At 42.6% G+C, this 15,611-nt stretch overlaps 1 protein-coding gene across 10 annotated transcripts in view; it reads left to right on the top strand.

Annotated features, from left to right (window-relative positions):
- Positions 1–15,611, top strand: part of AAK1 (AP2 associated kinase 1) — a 90,073-nt gene that overhangs the window by 36,865 nt on the left and 37,597 nt on the right. For all 10 annotated transcript variants that reach the window (XM_080568534.1, XM_080568535.1, XM_080568532.1 and 7 more), the window contains exons 6-13: positions 4,496–4,617; positions 6,051–6,132; positions 8,573–8,705; positions 9,695–9,798; positions 10,689–10,768; positions 12,257–12,411; positions 12,508–12,782; positions 13,632–13,847. In XM_080568534.1, coding sequence (XP_080424660.1) covers positions 4,496–4,617; positions 6,051–6,132; positions 8,573–8,705; positions 9,695–9,798; positions 10,689–10,768; positions 12,257–12,411; positions 12,508–12,782; positions 13,632–13,847 — 1,167 coding nt within the window. The remainder of the gene's footprint in view (positions 1–4,495; positions 4,618–6,050; positions 6,133–8,572; positions 8,706–9,694; positions 9,799–10,688; positions 10,769–12,256; positions 12,412–12,507; positions 12,783–13,631; positions 13,848–15,611) is intronic.

Below are 15,611 nucleotides of genomic sequence, written 5' to 3'. Positions count from 1 at the left end.
ACTCTCAAGTTCTGGTTCTCTTGGTTGGTAATTTGTGCCTGAGGTTAGAGACCTGGCTTTTCTCTGTTTTAAGACATGTTTTTATAGAATGGCTTGGGTTGGAAGGGACCTTAAAGATCACCTAGTTCCAACCCTACTGCCATGGGCAACGATGCACCCCATTAGATCAGGTTGCCCAGGGCCTCGTCTAACCTGGTCTTGAATACCTCCAGGGATTGGGGCATCCACAGTTTCTCGGGACAACCTGTTCTAGTGCCTCGCCACCGTCTGAGTGAAGAAATTCCTCTTAACCTCTAATCTAGGTCTCCCCTCTTTCAGTTTAAAACCACTCCCCCTCATTCCATCATTGCCTGCCCGAGCAAAAAGTTGCTCTTTTTTTTCTTTTTTTTTTTTTTATAAGCCCCCTTTAAGTACTGAAAAGCTGCAATGAGGTCTCCCTGAAGCTTTCTTCTCTTCAGGCTGAACAACCCCAGCTCTCTCAGCCTTTCTCTATAGGAGAGGTGCTCCAGCCCTCTGATCAACTTTTTGGTCCTCCTCTGGACCTGCTCTAACAGCTCCACATCCTTCCTGTGATGGGGGCCCCAGACCTGAACGCGGCACTCCAAGGGAGGCCTCACAGGGGCAGAGCAGAGGGGGCAATCACTTCCTTCCACCTGCTGGCCACTCCTCATGATGACCTCTGGAGCTCCAGTTGTAACTGGGGATCTAAGTATTAATACGGAATTGATGATTTAGATACGTGTTGACTTTGAGTTGAAATTGAATACAAAGGCGGAGCTGCAGAAATCCAAGAGAGATTAAGGGCCAGAAAAGGTTTGTGAATGATCAGAGTGTAAGGAAAGGCATCTGCTGGGTAAGTGGTTTACGAGTGAATGTAACCCTGTCGAAGAACAGGCAAATGTTGACTTTGTAGACATACTTTTTCTGCCTTCCAGCTCTTTGATTTTACTCTTAACAGTGGAGGTTCTTGCCCTGAGGGATCTGCCAGCAGAAGGGATTCATGAATAGTCTTTAAGCCCTTTCAGACAAATTCAGCTCTATTACTTTGTGACCTTGATTTCGAGTTAACCCAGCAGGCTTTTCCTGAAGCAGAATGACCTGTTGTCATGAAAAAGATGGTACCTGGCCCCTGTGTTCATGGTTTTCATTCGTGACCTGTTAACTATCAGGAGGTGTGTCGGTGTGCCCCTGTCTGCTTACAGCTGCATGATGTCCTGTACAGGATGTGCTGATTAGTTTCATGTGCTTTGATTGCCACAAACACAGGTGTACACTGATGCTGCATTTTCCTGAAAAAAATATAAAATTTGGAAGATTCTCAGGTGCCTCTACTGTAGTTAGACCCTTGTACAGGCCGTGTAAACAAGGCAGTAGGCTTGCATCATGTATTGACCTTTGCTTGTTCTTGCAGCTATTTTCCTCAGCCTCAGGGTTAGTAGGCCATTGATGCTGCAGGGCATTACCTAAAGTTTATTTTTGTTCCTCTCTCACTGGAGTAAGAATGCTTCCTGTGCCTCTAGTTTGGGCCTTTTAACAGCAAAGAACAAATGACCAAACCTTCTGACTGTCTGTTGTATTTCCCTGGCTGTGCAGTCTTTGCTTCTGTGTTGGAATCTGTCTAGAGAAAACTGTCAGACCCTGGAGGGAATTGCATTTAGTGAGGTGGAAGGGGTGGAAGAATTTATCTAGTGGCAATGATAATGATTTAAACGAGTACCCCGTATCTGGTGGCAGTTGTCTGCATAACTCGTTTCACATTTAACCTTGTCTTTCCTGTCTCATATGCAATAGCTCACTTTGTTTTAAAGCAGCAGCTTAGAGCTCAGCTTAATTTTTACATCTCTGAGCTTTCTGCGGCGAGTGGTCTCCCACTTCTACCTGTGATACTTCTACTAGTTTGAAACCGTCTGGTTCCAGGAGTAGATAACTGGCTGACTTTTCTTGTAAAAGACAGTGAGATACAGCAAAATCCTATGTCAATCAGCACAGAGGAGGTTGATCAAAACACCCTTCTCCTTTGCTTTCTCTACTTTCTGAAATAACTAGAATGCTGCACTATTATGCTGAGGATTTAGTTTCTTCTGTTTTCATTTTATCAGGAATCTTGCCAGTGTTGCACTTCTCTGTGGTATGATAAGACAGTTATGCTGTGCTGCTCTCATCTCTTTGCCTTCTTTATTATGCACCTTTGTAATGTCAAGTCTTGCCCTGATGCCACCAACAAACCTTTGCTTGGAATTTGTTTGGACAGCGCTGTTCCGTGTGACCTGTAAAATTACTCGGTCCTCTGATGGCACACCCTTGTATTGACCATGTTTAAAAACACAGCGCAGGCCAAAGTCAGTTAGTGCTCACAGGTGTCATGTTGCATTCATCTTTTTGCTCTGAAATACTAAATAAGCTTTTGGAAGTAAGTAGTGAATAGTGCTGGGGAGGAAGAGAAACTGAAACATCTTTAGACAAACCTGTAGGTGCTGGGAAGCAGTCAGAAAGGGCAAGGGCGCCTCAATCATGAAACCTTCCCAAATCACTACCTGCCCTTAGACATACCCATCTTAGAAGTTGTGGTTATGAGAGGATGAAGTGTGTTGATTTTGCTAGTTGAAGAAAGTCTTATCCCTTGCCAGTCTGTGGCTATGCAGTGTCTTTTACCACTTAGTTTTAGCACAGGTTAGCATTTGTTTCAGAGAGTGATGACGAAAACTAATTACGTTTTGTAGCTAACAGAACTTAAGGCGACTCATAGCTTTCCCTTGTCGATTTTTATCTGGAGTCCAAATCTGATTTTGTATGTGTCAGAAACATTCAAGACCACAGCTGGAGTTGTAGGCACTCAGAAGTGCTGAAAATTGGACAGCTTTCTGGGTCTTTGACTGGAAAGAGGCACCTCCGTCTTGTTTGTAACAGACAGGCTCCTCGGGCCTGGCAGCCTGTAGCAGTAATTCAGGTACTCTGCTCTGCTGGTTTAGTGGTTCTTGGTTTTTGTTGTTTTCTTCTCTGTTAGTTACTGATCAAGCCTGCTTGCTGAGTATTCCAGTGCAAACTTTTTAATAAAACTTGCAATGAGAAGTCACGTCAGACTTTTCAGTCAGATAAAGCGGAAGGAATCTTCTGGAAATGTTTGCAGCGTGTTTGAAGGGAATGGGGAATAACGCTGTCAGTGTTGATCTGGTAGGGAGAACATCTGTGCGCAGTGGTTTGTTCAAAGCAGATGGATGGCAGAGAGGGGAAGGGGTTTTGTTTAACCCTTGGTTTCGAGCCAGCATTTTTCCCCTCAGCTGCTCTAATTTGGCTGGGTTTTCTGGTGCTTAAAAGGCTGACTCCTTCATTCTCTTTCCTTTTTGTAAAAATGGTCCTTGATGGGGAAGTCTATTTCAAAAAGATTTTTAGTGACTACTTATGTGATGCTTTTTGTTGGTGGTAGTGTTTTTTGTTTTTAATATACAATCGGTATGTTTTCTTGTTGTATCTCAGCATTTGGCTTTGACTTAGACAATTTTTAAAGTTTTTTTTTCAATATTCCCCTGAGAGAACATGATGTTAATCCTATCCACTGTATAGATGAGAAACTGGAATGTAGGGATGATTTGCCAAAGCAAAGAACTGAACCCAGGTTTTCCATGCCTTGTGTCAGTATCATAACATTTGGATTGCTTTCTTAGGTGGATACACGGCAGATTTTTGTTAATGCATGATTAAGGGGAAGTATTTAGGAGAAAGGCAATGACTCCACTGATTTTCAGCTACCACAGGTACTTGTTTCAGTATACTGCTGCTTGATTCAAACTGGCAAATAATATTTCAAAGAACGGGGTCATATTTTCAGCATCCTGGAGGAACCTCTGTTGATGCAGTCACTGTTTAGGGACCGTGGGGTATACAATGCGATAAAAAGCAGCTGAAGTGTGAGCATAAGGTTAAGTTTGTTATAAATAAATCCCTAAGTGACAAGTGAACTGCAGGGAAAAAAATGGAGTTGTATGCTAATTTCATGAAGTATGGAAGTGTGTGTTGTCATCCATTACTATCCTTTCTTCTCCACTAGACAGCGAGGGGTGTAGTTCATTATAAAGCTGTGGAGAGCTTGTATTAGCTGTCCCAAATTGAGATTGCAGACTGTGCACTGTATTGGCTGAAGGAAGTTGGGCACTGAAGACACTGAAACATGCAGCTCTTATCCTGAAGCACGCAGTAGTCTTAAAAGAGGCAGGGTGATGTGTTTGCAGAAAGAGAATGAAAGAGAAGGAGAAAGGAAATGTGGCAGAATGGAAGGCAGCGTTACAACTATGCTTCTGTGATTTGACTTCTATTTTAGGAGGTGTGATAGTTTTGATGCATATTTTCTTTGCTGTCATGTTATGCGTTTGTCTGACATGTCTGATATGTTTTCAGGCACTAAAAAGCCTGGGTCATCTAAAGAAAACAAGTGGGGGTTTTTTTGTTTTTGTTTTTTGTCTAATGGAGTGTTTTTTGTATGTGTCTGCAATGCTTATAGGTTGAAAATATCCTGCTGCATGATCGTGGCCACTATGTCCTGTGTGACTTTGGAAGTGCCACTAACAAATTCCAGAACCCTCAAACAGAAGGGGTGAATGCGGTAGAGGAGGAGATCAAAAAGTAAGTGCTTTTTTTTTTTTCAGAGTGGACATAATTTGAAGGGTAATTTTTCCGTGTACTGGGACTAGATTTTACACGTGCCTGTTGCAGCAGGTTGGATGCTGCTGCATAGAGGGACCTGCTAGAGGTAAATAAGGGCTGGGGAAAGGTGAAACAATAAAGCCCTGAGCTTGATGTAATTGCCCTAGACCTGAAGGGCTGAGTGTAACAATGCAGGGAAGTTGCCCACCTTGATAAGGTAGTGCTTGGTTATGTGTGAAATCAGTCTGGCTCTGTCCCTCATCTATTGTGGTTTCTTTGAGCTGCAAACATAGCAAATGACAAAAATGCCTGTCCTCCATGGGCTGCTCATGTTAAAACCCCGCAGTGACATGGCCCAGTTTCTCAACTCTCTGTAGAAAGTGGATGGATCTTGAGGTGTTTAATTTGGCTCAGATAGAGTGGTTACAGTGAGGTGTGCCTAGATATGCTTTTAAAAGGGGAACTCAACTCATAGTCCAGTAGGGCCTAGATCAGGGATGGACCCGATGCCATGTCCTTGCTCTTGCTTTAGTTTTAAGAGCATCTCTACTGCGTACTTTCCAGCACTGTTAGTGCAATGCTCTGGCTGGAAAGCAGTGTGTTACAAATGTGTGCAAATGCTTCCTTTTTGTTAGGATTCAATTATAAGTGCATGGATTTCCTAGACGTGCTTGACTGAAATTTTCAGAGCTCTCTTAGTCTTGCTTTGCAGTCCCTTTGGAATGCCATATTTGTATGCTTATTAACAAGCCTACAGAAACTTTGCCCTTAGCAATGCTTTCTTGTGATCAAGACAAATAGCATGGAAGGTGCTACTGCAGAAATTACAAGGTTTCTTCCTACCAGTAGGTCTGTAAGAATCTCAAACTGTCTCTGTTTCTATCTTCTATAGCTCTAGTAACTTGCTAAAATGTGGCAGACTCTATTTCCAGTTTGAGCTCCAAAATAACCTTTCCTGTGTCCATAATGACTCCAATTAGGAATCCTGGTATGGAAGTCTACTTATTAGGAGCCATGTATCCAGTTACAATATTTGTAGGTTGGCCAAAGCCCCAGCAGTAAGGACATTGCAGAGGACATTTGACTACTGACTTTGTTAATATTCTGAATACTTGAAAGTTTCTGTTTTAGTTCTTAAAATGACTGTCCTGTTTTGTGAGTAAATTTCTTGCTATTGAAAGGACCTTGGCTATTGCTTTGGTTTCCCAGGGTGGTTTGCAGTGGTCAATATTTTCTAGTTAGAGGCATGCAGCAGAAGCTGTTATTGATTAAAAAAAAATAAATCATTTATGTTTAGTATTTGCCCTAAAACAAATAGGGAAAGAATGAATTCTGAACTATTTTAAAATGTGGGGTGGTGGAAATGCTTCTGCTATCAATTTTGAACTCACTGATGGATCTTTTTTCTACAGGTACACTACGTTATCCTACAGAGCACCAGAAATGGTCAACCTGTATAGTGGCAAACTTATTACTACAAAAGCAGACATATGGGTATGTATAAAACCCAGTTAACATAAAATCAGGCTGCAGCTTGATTTCCTTATCATAATGACAGAGTAACTTTCTGGCTTGGACTAACCTAGTTTTCATAAAAGACTGGACAGTTCCTGAATAAAGAGTTCCTCTGCTTGACACTTCTGATAAGTTACTGCTAAACGGGCTGGTATGTGGATAAAACACGATTGGTTCTTTGCATGCTGTCTTGCATGTGGTTTTAATATAGAGATGTATGAAATGTCAGGGTTGAACAATGCAAACCTGATTTCATGTCATAAAACAGATAAAACAGAAAATTCAGGGTCTTGTGACTTCTTGTGCCTTGGTTGGACAGTCACGTGAAATTAAAGTCACTGGTCATCAGAAGATAGAAAATGGAGAAAATAGACCGTCCCCAAGAAATAACAGTATGCTTCTCCTGGACAGTGTAATGCAGCTCAGCGTTGTCAAACCTGGCCAAAGACCAAGCTTTTGCACTGCTGTTTCTAATGATTAGTGCAGCCTTGCTGTGGTGTTCATGTTGAAAGCAAAGTGCACCTGGATTACTGGTTAAATTACTGGATAACCTAGTCAAGGAAGGTAGGCTTGCTTTTAGTTGTGATGGAGGTGGAAAAAAGCCTGTGCTGTCTCTAGTGTAGTGGCAAGTCAGCAAAAGAGTTTTTTGTTTAAAATGCTATTTCAGAGTGTGTTTGTATAGTTTCTAAAGCCCTGAGCTGGGAAATAACAAAGCGGAAGCAGTATAAGGAGAGGTTTAATGTGTCCTCAATAGTTGTGTGTCTGCATATGCAAGAGGCAAAATTGCTGGCATGGCATCTGCTGGGAAGAGTCCTCCATCCTATCTGTGAGATCAGCCAAGAGTCAGGAATGTAGCAGCTCCTATGGGGCTCTTGCACTGCTGAGTTCAGCAGGAGGTTTGTGGAACTGGGCCCTGTACCAGTGTCAGGTCACTTGCCTTGCTGAGACCTAGAGAGGGGAGGTCACAGCTGTAACACTGTGAAAAGATTGTCAGGGCCTCCGAGGCAGCTAGAGGAGAACCCAAGGTTTGCGCTCCTTGTGATAATGGGGAGGGGTAGAGATGCAGATGCTCAAACTGTCCTCCTCTTCCTGATGTGGAAGGAATTCTCTTCAAGTGACCTGCTGAGTGTTTCCAAACAAGCACGCAGTGTTGCGCACAGTGGGGCCTCAACTTTAGGGCCTATTGCAGTGGCTGTCCTGCTTGTAATCTCTCTTTCCTCAAATTTCATTGAGGTTATTTTAAACGAGTGCAATTTAATTGTGAAATCCTATGACAAAAAATACAAGCAGATGATGAGTTGCTTAGGATTAGGAAACGTGTTCCCCCTCTCCTCTTTGGGATGGTGGCAGTGTTTCATAATTAGCCATTTGTACAAATTTTCCATTTTATTTTCAGATAGGTGGTTCTCCTTGCTGTCAAAAGCAGCCTGAAAATAGATGGAACAATGATAGAACCTAGCAGCCTGCAGACATATCTGTATACCTCTCTGGTACACAATTATAATGGTTGAAAGGTTGTGTGAACTGGTACAGCTTAAGCTTGGTTGTGGGAAAAGAATTTGCAGGGAGCTTTGTGCTGTTTCACACGTCCCTGAGTTAGAGATAATGAGGAAAACAGCGGTAGAACCAAAAACTTGAGCAAGGTCGAGATAAAATAAATTGGCTACAGTGTTAAAGATGAGCTTTGGGCAGTGGCCAATTGCTGGCTGGCTCGAGGCGCGTGTCCGAGGGTCTCTAACCAATTGTATGACAGATTTGGGTGCATGGACAGCGCATGGGGCTACGGGGAAAGTATATGTAGTAGTGAAAAAGGGCGATAAAGGTCTCCCATTCAAGAACCATCAGGAGTCCGTGTCTTTCATCCCTTCACTTGGTAACCAGTTTTTGTTTTTTTTTTTGTCAGAATAAAAGTATTAAGGATGATAGATGACATTTATTTTTGCTATTAACTTTGCTTTTTTACTCTTGATATGTTGAGAATAGAAAAAAATTCTTCTGTGTACCTATGTGTAGTAACATATACCAGTGTAAGGTCTGTGTAGATTTGGAGATCTTGCTTTATACCTGCTTCTGTCCTGTTCTTAGTACGCCTCAGGCTTTGCCAGTTTAAGGAGAAGGGTTGCACTACGCACAGTGCTATGTGGAACTGTGGGTTGTGTGTGGCGCTACTCATCTGATCCCCACTGCCTGTGGTATCTCAGCTTAGTGAGGGAGAGCTCTTCATGTATGTATCTTCTCATATAACTACGTTTTCAGTCAACCAAAGGGATGTTAAAATGTAGGCTTGAGGTCATGCAGGACCACTGTGATCGAACAAGCTAGAGTACTTTTTCCCTGTTATCTTCAATGGTATTTGAGTTGTGTGATTCCCTGCTTTGCTTCAGTTTGTTAAATCACCTGCTCTGTTCTCTCTCTTTAGGCACTCGGTTGTTTGCTGTATAAGTTGTGTTACTTCACCTTGCCGTTTGGGGAGAGTCAGGTGGCAATCTGTGATGGCAATTTCACCATTCCAGATAATTCTCGGCATTCGCAAGACATGCACTGCCTCATCCGTGAGTGTGTCTCTGACAGTGGCTTAATCTACTTCTACGGAGCTTTGAAAAAAAAATAGCATTTTGTTTTTATATTCCCTGCTCCCACAGCAAAACAGTTGCTGTTTTGCTCATCTTGTAAGAGGCTTGCTTGCACACAGGGATGGATAAAATCATCTTCTAGTAGCTTGGGAGATGACTCTTCAAAAGACAGTTACAACAAAGATTTCTGTTTGGCTGGGCTGTAGTGAACCTTGAAAAGGAAGGAAAACAGGCAACCACTTGGTTTAAGAGTCTACAGAAACTTGCACAATAAGCCTATTTATGCAGAAACGTATTTCTCCAGTAATAAATCTATTTGGATAAGGAACTGAAAAGAACCACAGTGACTTAGACTAGCGATAAGAATTCGTCTTCTGTGAATTGAGAAACAGAACTGATTTATAAATAACCTACTGCCTAGAGTGAATGTGTAATTAAGGGTACAATGCATTACTCTTGGCAAAGCTGGGGCAGCTCTCTTGTTTTTAGTACAGCGTTTGTTTTTTTTATTATTATTTTTTTTAGCTATAATCTTGAGTAACAGAAATGGATGTGTTTTCAAAGCAGCCTGGTATTTTTTTGCCTTATGCAAAGGCAACGGTATGCCCCACTGACACACCAGGGTTGGATCAAGCTCTTTTCCTGTGTGTTCACTTGGAAATGCAGAGGTCAAAACCAACACTATTCCCTGACCAAGCAGGGCTGCTTTTCCCCCTCCTTGCTTTGAGCTTTCAATAGCAGCTATGAAGTTATGCATAGCAGTGTTGGAAAATATTTCTTGGTCCATCCTGGCTGGCCATCTAGCCCCTTTCTCAGCTGATCCTGATGATCAGCTCGGTCCTGCTGACCACTGAATGGGTGCTTTGAAAGAGGCAAGGCACCCTGTTAGCATCTGCTTATGCTACAGCTGTAGCTCTGACTGCGAATCTGTTCTACTGCTCTGATGTTAACATCTTTGTCTTTTAAAGGGTATATGCTTGAACCAGACCCTGATAAGAGACCTGATATTTATCAGGTCTCCTACTTTGCATTCAAATTGGCAAAGAAGGAATGCCCAGTCCAGAACGTCCAGGTGAGTAGCAAAGGAGTAGACTGATGTAGGGCATTGTGTAGGGAGGCTGGGGATGACAGTTGCTAAATATCGGGGATATTGCCATATTATCCCCCTGGTCTCTAGTCAGGAGACTCTATTTCATTTTTTGTGATTAGCAGTGCTGTTGTGTTGTTGTTGTTGTTTCTTATTTCTGTCTGTCTCCGATTTGCTTCCTTGCCCAGTTAACAGCGTGAGGCCAACCAAGAGACCTTTTGCATGTGAACATGGAAAATTAGGCCATGCTTGTGAAACCAATTTGATTTCCAGGCAAACTCATCATAGCGTGTGTAATTTGCACTGCAGTTGGTTTTAAACATAGTGATTTTGTCTGCTGTCTGGCTGAGAATAGTCAACTTGCATTTGAACCACATCAGACCTTACACAACCATCTGCTTCTTCTTCACCTATCTTTACAGACTTCAATTGAAAAATGACAAGTTTTTTTTCAGTGTTATGTGTATCTGTGACATGAGATCTTATTTTGTTCTTTCCAGATGAGAAGAAACCTATTTTTTTTTCCACGTGTCCAGTTGGTTATTTATGATCTTTATGAACAAAGCATTGTAATTATGCTTGTTTTTATAGCTGTATTAATAACTATTGCTGCCATTGTTCCCAGGTTGTCTTGTAAAACACCCAGGACATACTACAAAGCTTTGTGTTCAGATTCCACGGATAGTAGATTGTCAAAAAGCGGAACTGAATTTTTCCCTCTCCCAAACAGCAAGGGTTTGTCTTACGTCCAGCATGAGGAATAGCTGCTATGGGGATCCTGCAATCTCCATGCTTCATAGTAGTGATTTCGCAAATGATTTCTGACTGTTTTTTTGCCCTCAAAGCGCTAAACCTAGTATTTTTGGGATCTGCAGAACTCTCCAATCCCTGCTAAGCTCCCAGACCCAGTCAAAGCAAGTGAAGCTGCTGCAAAGAAGAGTCAACCCAAGGCCAGGTAACTGCATCTTTATTACGCGCAGTGTTCTCTTTTTACTATATGCTGTCTTTTGCCTTTTATTAGAAAAGACACTTGGTATATTTAGCTGCTTCCTTGTGAGTTTACATTTTTACGTTGAGACAAACACTGCAGTCCCGAGGCTTCTGCTTCAATGATGTAAATATCCATTGATCTGAAAGACAGAAAATGCAGATACTGGAAATTTGCGTGCCTGAGGACAGGGGATTTGGGCGATACTCAGCATGACTCAACAGCTAGACTTTTTGTACCGAAGGCATTGCATGAACTTCAAGTGCTGCCATCAGGCACTTAGGATGGATGACACAACAGATTCGTTTAAGGCAGTAAGTACCCAGAGTACCTAAGAGCAAAGTCAGGAGAAAGACTGCAGCTATCCTGCAGTGGGCCTGGAACTGGCCCAAAGAATGCAAGTTTTATGAGAAACCGCATCAGGGACTACTGCTGCTTGAGTTTGACCCTCAGCAGATGATAACCTGACCCAGTAATTACTGTGTGCAATTGCTGTGATTTCTGCACGAGCCATATAATTTCTTCAGTGGTTACAGGGGGAGCCCAGGCAACCTCCATCTGAAGAGCCTAATTAGTGGGGAAACCACTGTACTGCTGTGGTGGTTCTTCTCTCCTGCTGCTGCTTGTTCTGCTTATGATATTGTAATGAGACACATAAATTTTGTTGGACAAAACTTACACCTTATTTTACTGCAAAGCATGACAGTAGTGGGCACTCCAAAAATGGTGTTTTTCTTCACTCTCTGAAATAGGGCATCTCTTCTCCTGTCTGTCAGGCCCAGGAGTTTGCTTTGTTTCTTTTTAAAATAGAACATGGCTACCCTCACGTTGATAGAACAACTTGTTATCTAACAAAGAAACATAGACACAGAAGGGGACAATAATACCTGGCTTCTTGGCTCTGTTACAGTCTATTGTTGGAGGACAATAAATGTTGAGCAATGATCAGAGGAGGTCCAGTGACCTGATTCTGGGATAGATGTACTAAAGTTAAGGTATTTCTAAAGATGCCAATTCAGACAACTCTGCCCAAAGGTACCAGCTGCTCTTAAGCTTACTTATTATAACCATCATCTGCTCATCTGTAACTCTAAGTGGCTTTAAACAGTACGTAGTAGCAAATATTTGAGTTGAGTGATTTTGACAAGTTCCCACTGTCCACTGGGAGAAGATACCGCAATGGGCAAAATCATTAAAATGATTGTGTTGGATTAATTGTTGTGAATGCATACATTAAGTTTTACTGTGCTTCCAGTTTTGTGGAAGGGGTTGACCGGTGTATCTGGATGCATGTAAGAGTTTCACCTTTATCATTTTATCACCTTTACAGCTGAAGTATGGATGAGTTTTTATCCCATACTGTGTGCTGCTTGTAACAGCTCTCAGGCTAACAAGGACTGCTTTTACTGCTCCAGCTGCTGTTTTTCTCATTTTAATTGTTACATTGTTTTCTAGGTTGACAGATCCCATTCCTACAACAGAGACGTCCATAGCACCCCGCCAGAGACCTAAAGCAGGACAGACACAACCCAACCCTGGAATTTTACCCATTCAGCCAGCCCTCACGCCTAGAAAGAGACCCACAAGCCAAGCAGCAATTCAGCCACAAGGTGAGACTCTTGTATGTGCAATACCTTCCTGACAGGCACTGTGTATGGCTGCGATGTGGTGCTGATATCTCTGATGGATCTGTTTTCTTCTTTCAGTTGCAGGGCCTGCTGCCTTGGGCAGTGGTCAGCCTTCCCTCCCTGCAAGTGTTCCCCAGCAAAAAGCAGCACCTCAACAGACTCCGGCACAGCCACAAGCCAAACAAGCTCCAGCTCCCCAGCAGGCATCACAGGCACAGCCCCAGGTCCCTTCTGCTCAGCCACAAGCCACACCTCAACACCAACAGCAGCTTTTCTTGAAGCAGCAGCTACTGCAGCAGCAGCAGCAACAGGCTGCATATTACCAGCAGCAGCAGATGATGCAAGCTCAGCAGGTGAAAAACATATGACCATGTTTGTTGCATTATTCCTATGCTAAAGGCCTGCAGGACCACATCCTTGCATTTATATCAGGTCCTCTACTTTCGTTTTGTGTTTTGGGGAGTAGTTTTATACATAGTTTTTAGGTGTTTTCCAATGCATCTCCAGTTCTCCAGCTAGATTTTCCTTGCTTAAACAAGGCTGGCATTTTTAATTGTTAGTGTAGAAGGCCTTGAGATATTTTTGTCATATATAAAACCTTAGCCAGCACTGCTTCTTTTATAGCTCAAAGTATTTCAAAGTCTTGAGGTCAGCACTTAACTGATGAGCAAAGGTGTACAATTTCTTTTCTGCTCTTTGTGATATAAGAAACCTGGCATTCCTTTTCAATGGTCAGGTCTGTTTGTGTGGTAGATGGTGGTGTTAGGGAGGCCTGTGAAAACATTGTGTGTTAGACAAATCCCATTGTGTAGGATTTGTCTAGGTAAGAGTTGAGTGCTTATCTGAAGTGTTTATAGCAGCACAGGTCACTGCTAAAGCATATTTAACAATGGAAGCAAAGGGGTGGTGAATCTTGCTGTCCTGGAGAAAGGTTTGGAATAAACAAAAATGGGAAAAGAACACCTCAGAACAGTGTGCCATGGGAGCCCACTACAGACAGGTGTAACACAGAAAGGATCTACCATTAGACAAGAAGGCTATTTTCCACCACTCCTCTGCAGGTGGTCTTCAATCCATCACAACCTTTTACTGCTTTGCCACTTGCAGTAGCTTTACCCAGTCCTATGGCTGGCCCCTGAGTTCTGGTGATGGCACCCCAGTTCCCAGCTTAGCAACAAGTGTCTCAACTGGTTGTTTCCCAGTTCCCAGTGATGCAGCAAGGAGCGCCAGCACAGCAGCAGCTGATGCAGAACTACTACCAGCAGCAGCAGCAACAACAGCAGCAGCAGATGATGGCCCAGCAGGCAGCAATGCAGCAGAAGACAGCAGTAGCAGCAGTTCAGCAAAAGCAACAGACTCCAGCACCTCCACAGACCCAGCAAAGTGCGGCCCAGCCAACGCCACAGCAGGAACAAGTGGTAAGAGCCTGGCAGGAAGGAAACAGTATCTGATGACCTTCAGCTCTGCAATATTTGAGTCCAAACTAAGGATCAGTGTTTGCTTGCTTGCTTCCTGAGTTGCCAGTCATTCAGGACCCAGTTCATCTCTTGGGTATGCTTTTTTGAAGTGACATCATGAATTAATTTGACTAGTAAAACTCTAAGCAAGTGACCTGAGCAAAGCTGGGGAAACCTTCCTCGTCTCGCTCTTTCTGTGTTGTCTTAAGGCTCCGTCATATTCACACATGCACTTTAATATTAACTTTCAGCACTGAGCTGCTTGTTAGCAGCTGATGAGATAGGAGTTGTTGTGTTCCTGGTCTTCTTACTGATTTGCTGAATGACCTGCGGCAAGTCAGTCTATTAAAATCTGTGTGAGTTGTCAGTAACTCTGGACAGATTTTGGATGAAGCCCGTTATTGCCCTGTTCCTTTTAAGGGAGAAATGCCTGACATGTAGTACTGAAGCACATCTCTAAAGAATTTTGCTCTGATTCACTAGCACAAAAATATTCCTTATTTTATTAAATCAGCTGGACTGAAATTAGCCTCATCCCCTCCACCCCCAGAAGACTCATCATAATAGGTGCATCTGGAGACTTCTACTCCTGTAGCAGTAAGAAGAGTGGTGGATGGGTCATTTTAAAAAAATAGTAGGATATCATCTCTAAAAGAGCAGACTCTCTGAGCAGAAGATACCAAGCTACCTGTCAAAACCTTTTCATGCTGCAGGACTTCAGCTTAATAAGCTCTGCATTCATTTCTGTGGAGATTTTGGCACTGCCCTTTTATTTCTCAGCACCAAATGTACTGTTCTGCAGTGACCTATATATCAAGATATAAGGTGGGTGCATCAGAAGCAGTCAGGTCAGCTTGCTTCTCAGCCACACTGAATTAGTCTGCCTGAAAATGCCAGATAAAAAGCAAGGCAGCTAACCACTTGTTTGCCTTGCCCTACTGTAGTTAAGCATCACATTGGAAATGTAACTCTTTTCTCATTGCCCTCTTAGGTATTTCCAAGTTTTGCATCCATCTTCCATGGTTGAAAATGTCCTGCGATGATACTGAATGGGGAATAGGGAGCTCTAGTATCTAGGCAGTAGAGGTGACACGCATAGCTTTCTGCTCTTTGCATCCAGGTTTCCCCTCTTTAAATCCCCCCAATGGCTGGATCATGCTATCTCACTGACGCTAATTTTATTTTTTTAAATTGCATCTGAAGTGATGTTGTTTATAACTACAAAAGAGTATTGAAAGCATTTATGGGTTTGTGATTTTAATACAAACAAGTCTGAAGTAATGAAAATATAAAATTGGTTTGAGAAACGTCTTGAAGTTTTCAAAGGCTTTGTAGTTGGACTTCTGGTTTACACCTAAGCCAAACATGCTTGTTTTTTTTTTTCTGCACATGAAAATGGCAAATGTTGCTCCCAGGGTCCTTGTGTCCTTGCTTTTTCTTGCTTGGGTAGAAAACTAAGCTTCTTGCACGAAATTTTTTACAGAAATCCTCTACTCCTTTAGGAATTGAACCCAACCACACACTATCTACTCTTCACTTTGTTCCATTCTATGTGTCTGCATAGCAAAATTTCTGCACGCTATGATCTGATTTCTATGGTCTACACTGGACTTTGGCCTCTTTACCCTTGATCAAGTTTCTGAGGGCAGTTGACCTTTAATAACCATAGGGGGGAGAGTTTCTTCTTGTGCAACTGTAGTAATGCTGAAATACTATAGACCAGCT

Source organism: Anser brachyrhynchus (genome assembly GCF_964034855.1).
Source record: "Anser brachyrhynchus genome assembly, chromosome: 26".
Classification (NCBI taxonomy): domain Eukaryota; kingdom Metazoa; phylum Chordata; class Aves; order Anseriformes; family Anatidae; genus Anser; species Anser brachyrhynchus.
This window is presented reverse-complemented; position numbering and strand designations above follow the sequence as displayed.